Source organism: Periplaneta americana, chromosome 13 (assembly GCF_040183065.1).
Source record: "Periplaneta americana isolate PAMFEO1 chromosome 13, P.americana_PAMFEO1_priV1, whole genome shotgun sequence".
NCBI lineage: Eukaryota > Metazoa > Arthropoda > Insecta > Blattodea > Blattidae > Periplaneta > Periplaneta americana.
Window position 1 is genome coordinate 89,757,043 of NC_091129.1, and position 13,226 is coordinate 89,770,268.

The following is a 13,226-nucleotide window of genomic DNA, read 5'->3' on the forward strand; positions in this document are numbered from 1 at the left end:
CACTTGTTGAACTTTTCTGAAGTTTATTCTTGTGGAAGGAAGATATTGTTTTGTCGTGGTCGTGGTCGTGGCGAGAGTAAAAGGAAAGTGTTCAGCTGCATAGTTATATTGTAATGCCTGTATCACGTTATTATACTACGAAACTGATTAAATTTAACTGCTTGTATAAACAAGAATGCATTTTTGAAAATTAAATTGGATATGTGTTTATTATATTATCGCTATGACGTCTTGTTCCCAAAGATGTAATTTCTCATTACTCTTGGGAAATGATCTCGTGCCATCCGTTGGATGTGTTCAAACCAGTTATTTTTGTATTTTATCCAGCACTGATAGTTCAATGAAAATTTCCTCATTAGTCTTGTAATCTAACAAAATATATTGCGCAGATTTTCTCTTGAACTTCATTTCAGTCGCTCTAATTCTTGATTTATCAGATGTTTTAGAGTCCATATCTCACTGCTCTACATTAACATTGGAAGTGCCAAAGTGTTATAAATTTTTAGTCTAGTTCTCTTGGAAAATTTTCTAGGTTTAAAAAGATTATTTATGAGTCCTTCCATAACTATATTCGTTTCAAAGAACAAGGCACCGCTTGTGTGTGTGAGGCACCAAATCTGCCGTTCGCCGTGATGGATTTTTCTCGTGCTTTGTCCAAAGATTGGTGGTTGTGGATTCTATACAACTCATATATCTGCAGAGAAGATCAGGAGTCCTCCTGACAACTCAGGTGGATCTATGAGGCACGACATACTGCCAGGCGAAGTATTCGGAGTTATTGGCTGGATAGAAATAAGTAGAGCCGGTTTAGTAGGGCAATACAATCGGCACGCAACTCGTTTCATCACGGGTACACAAAAAGTCTACTTGGGATGAAGTGTTGAGGGATGCTTCTTGTCCTGCCCGAAAATTACCGATAGATCACCAATAGGTGAGAACAGGCTAGCCTATCTAACTTAAAAAAATAAAATAAAATAAATTGTATTTAATACAAAAATGAAGAAATAGGCTAAACATTTCCTCGCTTGGAATTGTTTATTAAATTACGTCATACATACCATGTCCACCGCTGTGGAGTAACGGTTAATACATTTGACCATGAAACGAGCGAGCCCAGGTTCAAATCCTGGCTGGGGCAAGTTACCTGGTTAAGGTTTTTCCGAGGTTTTCCCCTCAACCAATTGATGCTGAATGGCTGGGTAACTTTCGGCGTTGGACCTCGAATTCATTTTTCCATCATAATTATACTTCCCCTCTTTCAGCATCATCTCCGTTTCTTTCCTAGGTTTCGGGCTTGCTCCGATGTAAAGTTGCCTGCGGGCTGCCACCGAACTTGGATTCTTTGGATATGTGATCATTCGTTGTTGGTGGTAACGCTATGCACCGTGGACTCTCACCTGGGCTCATGTTACCTCGTGGGACCGGGGTTGAAGGATCGCGGTAAGGCCAACGCGGAAAAATAAAGGGATCATGTTGGCTGTTGAGCAGCTCGGAGGCGGCGCTCGGGGGGATCTGTAGCGCGAGAGACCTTAGGGCAGGGGTCGTCAGCACAGAGCACACTGGGGCTAGCCCCTCCTACCCGCGGAAAACGCAGTGCACTATACTGGGTGTTCATTTCAAAGTGTGTCATGACGTCACTGTTGTGAGTCAGCGATTTGAAGCGAGTTTCAGCTTTTATGTCAGAGAAGTTGCCTATTAATCAAGGCGTTCAATCTGAACTTGAGAACGTGTACGGTTAACTTGAACGTCGTAGCAACAGATGGCGGTCTGTACGGTCTGTGTGCTACCATAACCTCTTTCGAACTGTGTTTTGTGCGGGCAAGTCGTACTCAGGGTATTTGTTATCATCGGTTGCGTACGGCAACATTCCACAACACAAATCAAATGATCCGTGTCCATGTTGACCGTCGAAGTTAATGTCAACAATACGTAAGAAATCGTCTTAACCCTCTCCACATATCCCGACAGTAAGGAAAAAACGCACCTCAGTACGTGTTTCCAAACAGTTCACATTCCTGCCACTACAGGTGTTACCGTACGTATCGGTAAGTACTCTTCAGAATGAACGCCGTACTTGCTATGCAACTTCTCTGGCACATAAGTAATACGCCTCTGTGGAAGTGTAGGAAGATTGAATTCTCTAGGCTCAACGACTAGCCACATGACGGCATATAGCGAGCCATGACACACTTTGAACTGAACACGCAGTAGTGCTCTCGTAGCTGCTAGCGGGTATGCTCTCTATCTCTTCCTGTTGCACGACAGTGCACACGGGACGGCACCGCGTACCCATTGCACATTTCAGCGAGTACTGACGACCACTGCCATGCACACCATTCCACCCGAGCGGCCTGCATGCCAGGACAGTCCCAGTCCGTGCTCTCCTCTAAGAGGGGAATAATAGATAAAAGTAGGCTACCACGCAAATTTCAAGTGCGTATCTTTAATAGTGCCAGAGTTATTGTTTTGTTCTCTTGAAAAAAGATTCTACAGTTAAATGTCTTAAGACGCGCATGACCACTTAGAAATAACAGATCAGCTGTTTCGCGCCATATCATAATGCGGTTTTCTTTAATAATATATATGTACAGAAGGATATTTTTATTAAAAAATGTCATATTCGGTCAAATTTTATTATTTTACATAGGTCTCATCCCTTAAGAAATTTTCATATTAGATTAGTAAATCCCTCTGATTGAGATTCTGGCTGTATGTACATCTATTATCAGGCAGTACATCTCATTTGACGATATGTCTCAGAGGAAGAACAATTTTTTTGTATACGTCACGTCTGATTAGTGGAATATGTAGCTAGTCAGCGATGTATGCAATGGAGGGAGAAAGGAACTGGCCACTCTAACCCATTATCTCCTGGTCTAGTTGCCCCATGAGTTATGCCTTGATGGTGTCACTTGTAGGATCCAGAGCTATCTTCGGATAAATGACTAAACAAACAACATTAGTGAAGCCTCTCTACTGTCAACCAGTTTATTCAAGATGGTCAGCTACATAGCACTTCCACAAGGATTAGAATACTTATAGTACAGCCAGTTGACAATCCAAAATCCAATTTTCAAATACGATGACCAAACTGACGAGACAAAACGAACATTAATGAAATAAATGTAAGTTTGTTGATATTCGTCAAACTGTCTTGATCATGCTTGCTGAAACCAAATGATTAGTTATTTCAATTATTCTATATCTTACTTACTTACTTACAAATCGCTTTTAAGGAACCGAAGGTTCATTGCCGCACTCACATAAGCCCGCCTTCGGTCCCTATCCTGTGCAAGATTAGTCCAATCTCTATCATCATATCCCACCTCCCTCAAATCCATTTTAATATTATCCTCCCATCTACATCTCGGCCTCCCTAAAGGTCTTTTTCCCTCCGGTCTCCCAACTAACACTCTATATGCATTTCTGGATTCGTCCATACGTGCTACATGCCCTGTCCATCTCAAACGTCTGGATTTAATGCTTGAAATATTTACTGTTTTTCTGAAATACTGTCAGTATTACCACTATGTTTATATCCTACCGAGCCCTTCCTTCATTTTAGCGTTTCATAGATACTTGGATATGAAAAGTAATTTCAATTGTTGTTTTCATTCATTTGCACTTTCAATTATTGAATTTTGGACCTTTGATCCGTAACGTCTTTGCTCTTGAGAGAATTCTGAACCGATATTAAACATTCACAAGCTTCGACGCGAATCCGCTACTTGAGGTGACACTGGGCAAACACAAGTGAAGGAGCACATGGCCAGGCTTCACATCTCTAGCAGAAATCGAATTCGGGTCAGCTAAATTTGTAATAAGATACGCTACTATTTGGACAACAATGCAGAACTAGACTAGTTAAAAAAAAGGAAATTCCGTCACTTGAATGTATGGTGTCAAAAGATAGCTTTATTTCTATGGAGACAATTAGTATAAGAAGAATTAGATAGTTGTAGCGTATTATCATTATTGGATACCTATATTTGAGATCCTGTTGAAGTTGTGGTAATAAACTGCAAGATTTGCAATGGGGAAGTCATAACAGCATCTGTTTTGCCAAAGAAGAGCACGGCCAGTAAAGCTAAGAAGAACAAGAATATCTTAGGTCTCATGAAATTTTCTGATGTGCCAGAAATACCGAAACATTTTTACAAGGATATTATTGAAGATCCATGCTAAATGTTCATTGTTGTGTGGGTTGCATGTTGTATATTAAGAACATTAAACTACTATTGCAGTTTTTTACTTCGTATTTTATTCAAAGTATTCTGTAACAATGTGATAAATTTAAAAAAAAAAACTCGTGTTTGTTAAAGTAATTTTAAAAATTTACAAAAATTAATGAAACAGAAAAATAGAAGAATAATATTTTCCAGGCAAATAAGAGAAACACGTTTTCTGGGAGAAAAAAAAATACTTTGTTGCATTTATCAACTTAAAAACGCTTCTCAATTAGAACAACGTTTGTTTGCGCATAATATTCTAGTCGTAAAACATTTAATGGTATGTCTAAGATCCATCACTGTTTTCATGGTCTATGAAGCAAATTAATTGCCCGTAACACACCCAAACTGCTCCGATTTTGCGGTTCGTCTTGTGGAAACATTTTTTTAAGTCTGGCACCCCGTAACTATGCACATTCCAATGCTGTAGGTGTGAAAGTTTAAACTTGGACCTTCAGAGAGCATTCTCAAGTGGTTAAAGACCTCTTCTTTTCAGGTTCAGAGTCGATTTATTACATACATCACCATTATCATCATCAACAAGGACAACACTATTGCTCTTCGGACTGATGCATAATCCTCTCTTCAACTCTAACTAACCATCAGCCTTTTTTTTTAGAGTGAAATGAATCAAACTCATCAACATTACGTTCCAGTATTCTATTTCCTGACAGGTCATGTTGAAATTGGTTAGTGCTTAAGATAGCAAGCATAGCACGAACAGTCTCTAATCTCATTCTGGATTTTTTGGATGTGCACATCATGTTCATTGAAGAAACTCCATCCACTGAAGCATTATTTCCAGCGCACAGAGATAGTTCAATCAACGCCTGGAGTTGTGTACAGGGAATAATTTTCTCAGAAAAATAAGAAATAAACAATTCCACTCTATTTTAGCAAAGTGTAGCATTTTCTTCATTCCACTTTGCCATTTTGTCTGAAGTGACATTATTTCTTCAAGCAAGAAATTTCATCAAATAAATTACCTTCATTCATGTCAAGTCCAAACTACATTAATTTGAAGAAAAATAATAGACTATCTCTTCAAATTTTTCCCTTTCTACAGGAGGTCTCAGCAACACATGTACACTTCATAGATATAGGCTATTATATTGTGAATGAATAACACAGGCACTGAGATTATTCAACGGCATTTTCATAAAATTCGTGAGAGAATTGAGAATTCTGTTGTGAAATAAGAGCCACTTCTTCTAAAGATGCCCAAAAGTTGCTTAATTGATGTGGAATAAATTTGAGGAGCTTGATACCAAAGTTGGACAACTCCACTTTTGATTATTTTACTGGAGAGGCGAAAAACTAGATCTTTGGAAATCAATGTCACCGTTATACGTACATTTTTTTTTTTTTAAAGATTCTCATGGGTCATAGGAATATTTTTTCAGTCTCAAAATGTGATTAAAATTAATATTCAGGTCGAAATTTAGGTTTAAAAAGTGGTGTTGTCCATCTCTGAAACTATGTCATGGAGTTGTCTGTTTTCGAAACCAAACGAAGCTATTTTTAAAGTGAAATTGTCTACTTTTGAATCTAAGTCTCTTCCAACTCGGTTTCAAAGCAAAGTTACATAAAACAGTATTTATTCATCCACAAACCGATTATATAAACAATCAGCCATGTTGAATTCGCGATGCGTGATGGGAAAACGTGGTACGAATGTGGGCTTCTTATTGGCTACTGAATAAATTGTCCTAATTTGAAACCAAGCCACAGTGGAGTTGTCTACATTTTGATTCTAAAGCGCACAAATAAGTGCTATTTTCGCTCTGTTCTGTCTGTTTTTGAATCTAAAGAGTTCCAGAATCGCATTCAGCACACAAAATTCTATGAGAAACAATCAATATCTCGAAATCGCAAAAAAATGGAGTTTAACTTTGTTACTATGCTCCTCATTTGTCTTCTTACCTGGAGTTCAATTTCTTATTAATTTCGATAACAATCGAAGACTCGACTGCAGTTACGTCCTCACCTACAGTTTTGTAATGGCATCATGATAAAACGGCAAAGGTGCATTAGAAAAATTTATCACAGCAATGTGAAAGGATCATTAAATCATATTAATAATTAACAATAAAAATCCGGGCATATCTGAGAAAAAATTATTCAAGCCAGAGACGAATTTTTTCCGGGAACAGAAAGCAAAATTGGGGGACTGTCCTCGGGAAACGGGGACGTCTGGTAATCTTATTTCGATAGATGATTAATTATTTAGTCTATATACTGTACATGTAGGCTGATACAATTATTTATAAGCTAATTTATTATATATCATTATACATATTTATTTTGTCAAATACTATGCTTAAATTGACAGTGCCAAAAGACAATTTATTAATAAATACTACAATGCTATCACGTAGTGCTTTCATTGTTACTGAGTTTGTACTAAAGTAGGCCTACAGTAATCACGTCAGTTATACTGTTATATGAAAGAAACACAATTAATAAAAGTCCACAATTTTCTGTTAACATTAAATCTGAAGATATGAACATGAAACGTAATCTCAATCTTCCGTTTGAGCCGGTTACCTGATTTCGAGGTTTACCCCAACTGTGTAATAATGTATGTCAGGAATGACGGAACTTCGGCCTCACCTCGCTCTTACCAATTATACGGTGAATAAGTAACACTTGATATAGCGTCGCTAAAAACCGACTAAAAATTGCGTTTTTATTAAATAATTTGTTTTATCTGAAAGAACACGTTTTTGCACTTTTGATATAAAGGAGGGATTCTTTGGTCTTGTGAGAACATGAATGTGGATACAGAAGCGTGGAGTCGAAATTAAAGAAGGGATCAAGAGGGATTATGTTGAATGATATAATGCAAATTTCGCTTATTTCTATATAAATTTGCAATGAAATAAATTAACTGAATCACAATATCCTCCTTATTGATACAATAATGTAATAATATGCAATTTTTAACATTCTTGACTAGCGTAGAGTTTAGAAAGAGTCATATAAACATGTGAAAAAAAGTGAACGTCTGACGTGTTTCAAATGAAAGATGATATAATTTTATTTATGAACGCATTTAGTTTCGCTCTGTAGATATTTCAGTTTAACAGAGGTCTAATATTAACACTTACAGAAAGTAGCCTAGCCTATTAAGTTGTACAAGTACGTGTATATTTAAGGTGAAGGACTTTAAACTTGACGTTGCTCATTCTGTTCTATATATCAGTAACGCCGTGTTGATTTAATTCAACGTGTACGTATATTTATTTTTAACTTGATTATAATAATGGACAAATTATCGCATTGATTAAATTTTCGTGGTCTAAACTACGACGAATCCTGCAGTAAAACATATGAATGATACCATCATCGTAGTTTCTACCATTGTTGGTCACCCATTGGGAACCTTAATATAAATCTTGCGTAAGTGCCCGATATAAGCAGTGTTTTATAAATTTCTTTGTGCGATAATTCTATCAGATTCACAAAATGGCCACAGAAGAACCAGTCAAGATAGAGACAGTAGTGGATGACACTACCAGTCCAAGAAGAGAAATTCGGTTCATGGAGTACGACGAAATGTGTAAAAGAAAGAGAAAATGGTTTGAAGACATGCCTTCTGCAGCAAAGGAAGAAGAGAGATCTGCCGAGAAACCTAAACAAGAGGAAAGAGTAGTGAGTAATTTATAAATTCTATCTTAACAGCGATTATAATCGGGGCCTTAACATTTTAAAACTCACAATTAGCATTGATGTTTAATTCACAAAATTACAGTACCCCTACGTTATTTCTTGGGATAGCGAATAATAAACCTAACTTTGAAAAAGCACTATATCAGTTAAACTTCTGACCGTTAATATTATTACCTGTACCCTAATTTGTCTTCTCGTACCTTTGCAATAGCTGAGGAAAGGAATAAGTTTTATGTTCACCATTCTTCTTTCAGCAGCTTTTAAATTAATTTTAAATTACCCTTACATTTTCTAAATTGTGATCTTTAACTGTATGTAACGCAAGGTTTACAAAAATGTTATTCTGTGAACTTGTAAAATATTGTTTATAGAGTCATAACCTCACATTTATAAGTCAAAGCTTTCCTGTCGAAACTTAGGCCTAATTATATAACAAAGCTAGATAAAGTATGTGAACAAAGGTATGAAAGAAGTTCAACGCATTAATAATTAAAATTTGAAAAAAAAAAAAAAAAAAAAAAAACAGCTTACAATAACAAACGTAAATCATGAAAGAGATCAAATATAGGCCTAGGCTACTTACGTTTTCTGAGCGTAAATGAAGAGTTGAATCTGAAGTAATGTATACCGTCGACCTATCTATATCTTGTGTAAACCGTTCTTTTTTCAATAAATCTCAAACTGAATTCAATTTAAAGCACTTACATTCTACATTCTCTTAAATTTTATCCTACGCTAATCTGTAATGCTGGATTTATAGCCTATATAGCTCCCTAACTCCTTATCGAATTTCTTGATATGATGCATATGCCTCGATTTTGTGAATTTTCTCTCTTCAAATTCACTTGCGAACTTTTCCAGTTTAACCTGTTGATTGTTTCTCAATTGAGATTATAGCTTGGTTCGTTACGAATCGTTTGACATCACTGCGAACGTTCTATAGCTTTTCAAGTTACAATGCCTTGGCTGCCGCACGACCAGCAATTCGTGCCTCAACTTCCTAAGTATCGCTAGGTGACGTCACTCGCCCCAACTTAAAGTCACGTTTGATACATTGATCCTTCGTCTGTTGATTGCTGTTTACTTCATTGAAATATGCCGTGTGGTTTATAAATTATATAGGCGCAAAATATGCCGATCGACTTTCTCGGATGGCACCCTAGCACTAGACCGAACTTGCAGACGTATTCTATGGAATCGTTTCAAATGCCTCTAAAAAAAAAAGCAGTCTCAGAAATCAGGAGCTGGTACAAATGAAATCTTTAAGCCCAAACTGGTTTGCGTACAAGTTTATGGACAGTTTTCTTTTCCGATTATACAGGTACCATTCTACCACTAAGTACACTGATTTTGTTTGTTTTTTTTTTTTTTAACTTTACACAACTTAGGCCTACATTTTAAAATTCACATTCCACTTAAATTATACGATTACTACATTCTTCCTCGACTTCTTTCTCCTGAAAAATACTCTGCAATTTCTATCTTATTGACTTGGCTTTATTAGATGGACGTCGTGGAATTTTCTGAAGAGGTGTGAATAACTAAGTTTGCGAACTCTGCAATTGTACGCTAGGCCTATTTGTTTAATACTGAATAAAATATTCTGAAATTTTTTCACACCTTTATTGTGTCATTCAACATTTCGACAGTCGTTTCACATACTTCAGGAAGAATAGGCCTAATTGATATGAGTTGTGAAGAAATCTTAAATAGACCATGTAAATTTTCGTAGCTATTATCATTGGTAAGAAATCTAAGTGGTACTGCTAGTCTTACCATTGCTAAAATTGCCTGTTTCTGTTTTCTATTCCATTTTGAAATTTTAGCTTCAGTTGCTTAAAGTAAGTATTCAAAATCGGTACGGTAGACATTCTGCAAAAATTGTCAAATTCTGGTGACTGTTCTCTTACTAGCTCAGCTACTATTCGTTCCCCAATATCTATAACAAACCATACTTCCACCGTCAGAATAAAATATTACACTGAAAACTGTTACGTGGGTATTTAACTGTTTCAAGAGTGAGCTTACCTTATTCGACATTTATGCAATGATACTATTCATCATTGACGTTTGAATCATGCATAAATATTTGCCTTTTCCCGCCCATCCTGTATGTTTGTAATCGAATAGCGAATATCAAGTATGTATGGACGTCAGCTTTGTACCAAACATTCGATTACGAATATTCGTGAATAAATAGCAAATAATCGTCAACGCATACGTGTGGAGCCGGCTTAAGACAGCGCATGAAATTGTGCTTTTTTAGTAAACATTCTTTCAACATGACATCTCAACGATCGTGATGATAATAATAATAATAATAATAATAATAATAATAATCATCATCATCATCATCATCACCACCAACTTTCCAAGTAAGAACCTCTCTCTTTTGAAGACTTCGAAGAAGCATTGGACATTCATAAGTAGCTATTTGAAGAATTTGATCAAGGTACCGGTAATTGAATTTGATCGAGATAACAAATGTATTGGTACCGTATTTTCCTGGAGATAAGAAAAGTATTTGATACAGTGAAATATGATCTGTTAATTGAGAAATTATACTTATTAGGAATCAAAGGTAATGCTTTAAACTTAATAAAATCGTATCTCAACGACAGAATTCAAATAACGAAAATTGACAATTATTCAAGTGAACCTTCAATTATTAATATAGGCCTAGGTGTTCCCCAAGGCACAGTTCTTGGTCCTATTTTATTTTTAATATAATAATGACTTATTAAAAATTGACTTATAACAATACAGTGGTTCGGAATATGTATTATATGACTTTCTTGTGTTAAATTCTATCGTACCTGGTTTACATGTTTCGACCTGTTATTGGTCTTCTTCAGAACTGGTCGTTGCTGGTCTTGGCGCCTCTTATTTTGTTTCCTGTTGGGGGTGTGTTTGTGTAGTGTAATGTGGAGTCAAAGATTATGTGTGTTCTGAAATTGAGTTGTGTGTTGAGTATTTCATTGGGGTGTGTTTTTGTGTGTCTGTATATTTCACTAGAACAATATGAATTCTTTAAGATTGTTTGAACCAAAATGCAACATTGCTACAGTATTTAATTAAGGCCCAAGAATATGTAACAAATTTATATTTAAAAATCCTAATCTTGTCAATTCTAATAGTTCTAATATTAAATTTAAAAAGTTATGTATGGATTTTATAAATAATGAAAAATTGTAAATTTAAATTTATATCTTCTTATTGTGTAGTCGACATAAATCAAATTGTATTATGTATATACTTCTTAATTTAAAATCAGGAATCCTCCCCTGAGCACGAGTTCTGCTTTTTCAGGGGTGAGCTAAAATTTTATCTGTGTATATTATATTTTATGTTACAAGTATTAGCACATAAAGTGAAATTGAAGCTATAGTCAACATGGTGTAAAAACCTTTTAGGATGAAACAGAAATTTGATGTTTCATTTTATGCTACAAATTGTACAATTTAGACATATACATTAGCAATACAAAATAAATAGATCAATATGAAGCAATGATGGTCTAGTGGTTAGAGCGCTGGACTTACTGTATAATCTTGTGGGACCCTGTGTGCGGATTCATCCCTGGCGTACCCCCGATTTATAATTTGTGTTGGGTAAGTCCGTGAACCAGGTAAAAGGGGATTTCTCCGAGAGCTCCAGCTCCCGTGTGGTATCAAACAAATCATCATCTCATCGTATATCAGCCTTCTTACAACACATGCAATATTTCATATATCAATTTTCATGAACACCATAGTATTGAAAACTAAAATTACATGCTTGCAGTATACTGAATATTTGATCATGGAAAGAAAAAAAAATCGTGTTAATAATTTTATCGTCCAGCGTGAAGAATTACGTTTCTGAAGCGGTGTCATTTGTAAAACGAAAGAATGATAGACGGAAATTATAACTAGCAAAAATGAATTTGAACGAAAATTACCTGTAAATTTTGCTCGAAGCTTTTTCCTTCAAAGGCCAAGTTCTTGGCTGTCCAGCATATTATTCCCTTTCGAATAAAGTCATGCTATTATCATCGACCTTAAAGTCCATTATTCTCACCTAGTTTGAACCAGTGAGTCCTGGATGTGGTGGGCACGGTGATCATTGGACTTCTGAGGACTTCAGATCAAGAAGAGTACTTGAATTTCCCGCGGACTTTTCTATCGACCGCATGTGGAAGACATATCCAGGAGGCCGTTCGAGCCCTTCCCCCCCCTCACACTGTTACAGTGTATTGACTTGGGTTTGAGGCTTTAATTCAAGTTATATAATTTTAAATTACTTATAAAGTCCAGAATTTTAGAGGTTAATAATATCATTTATATAAAATGCAAGGCGTAAAATAACAATATATAAAATTCTTGTTAAGGAAATACATGTATAATCTCCATCCCATACTCCACTGTAAGGTCTCTTGCGCAAGTGTGAAGTCTCTTTACGCATCTCCGTGGTGGTGTAGGATTAGAGAAATTGTGATTTCCCACCCAAGAAGCCTATATTCAGTATTTAATTAGTAAGTAATGGCTTTATTATTTTAATCTACACATTGTAATGTATGAGGGAAGTGTGTAAAATGCCAACGTTTACGACGAATCTACTGTAATTGGTGCATAATCCCGTGTGGTCTGGCTAGCTACTTGCCGGTGAGGGTAGTATTGGAGCTCACGCACAGTAGGTCAGAGCAATAAATTTATGTCATTAAACTCGTATTTAGTGAGTTGGAAAATTACATTTTGTACACAGAATTATCGTCAGAATTATTCATTTTGCACTGTGAGATATACAGAGGCCTATATGAAAGTAGTTTAAATATTCTGACGCCCTAATTCTGGGTCATTGGTGGGTTTTAAATTTTACGTGCGTCCGTTCTAATATTATAATTTGTATTTTACGAAAATAAACTTATACATCTGACGCCGTAGAGTAAGATTATTCAGAAATATATGACTCTTAAATCTGTATTTATCAATATTCAAAGACGGAGAATAGATTCGTGAGTATATATACTTAATCTTGTTACATTTGTGTAAATTGTACTGCAGCCTATGTATTTTTAGATGCTGCGGATATCTCTACAAAATATTCAGAACGTGTACGAAAATCTTAGAGAGTGCAGGTTTTACTATCATTGTTTATTAATTGTGAAATAAAAATAGCCCGCATTGAAGCAGTATGGACATGTGCCCAAGGATAGTACAGTGTGTCACAAACATCTGGCATCATGTTCATAAGATGCATTTGGGTGTGTGTTATTTGTTAAAAGCCAAGGGATGATACAACTTCGAAATTTTGTTGCATGTCGTACTGTTAATAAAAAAAATTAGG

At 35.9% G+C, this 13,226-nt stretch overlaps 1 protein-coding gene across 3 annotated transcripts in view; it reads left to right on the forward strand.

Annotated features, from left to right (window-relative positions):
• Window positions 1-13,226, forward strand: part of LOC138712104 (voltage-dependent anion-selective channel-like) — a 52,358-nt gene that overhangs the window by 13,635 nt on the left and 25,497 nt on the right. The window contains exon 1 of one of the 3 annotated variants that reach the window (XM_069843504.1): window positions 7,689-7,883. The exons of 1 other annotated variant lie outside the window; for it this stretch is intronic. In XM_069843504.1, the coding sequence (XP_069699605.1) occupies window positions 7,698-7,883 (186 nt within the window). In that variant the 5' untranslated portion in view covers window positions 7,689-7,697. Of the gene's footprint in view, window positions 1-7,688; window positions 7,884-12,106; window positions 12,415-13,226 lie in introns of those variants that run through there. One more of the 3 variants, XM_069843505.1, reaches the window with a different exon arrangement.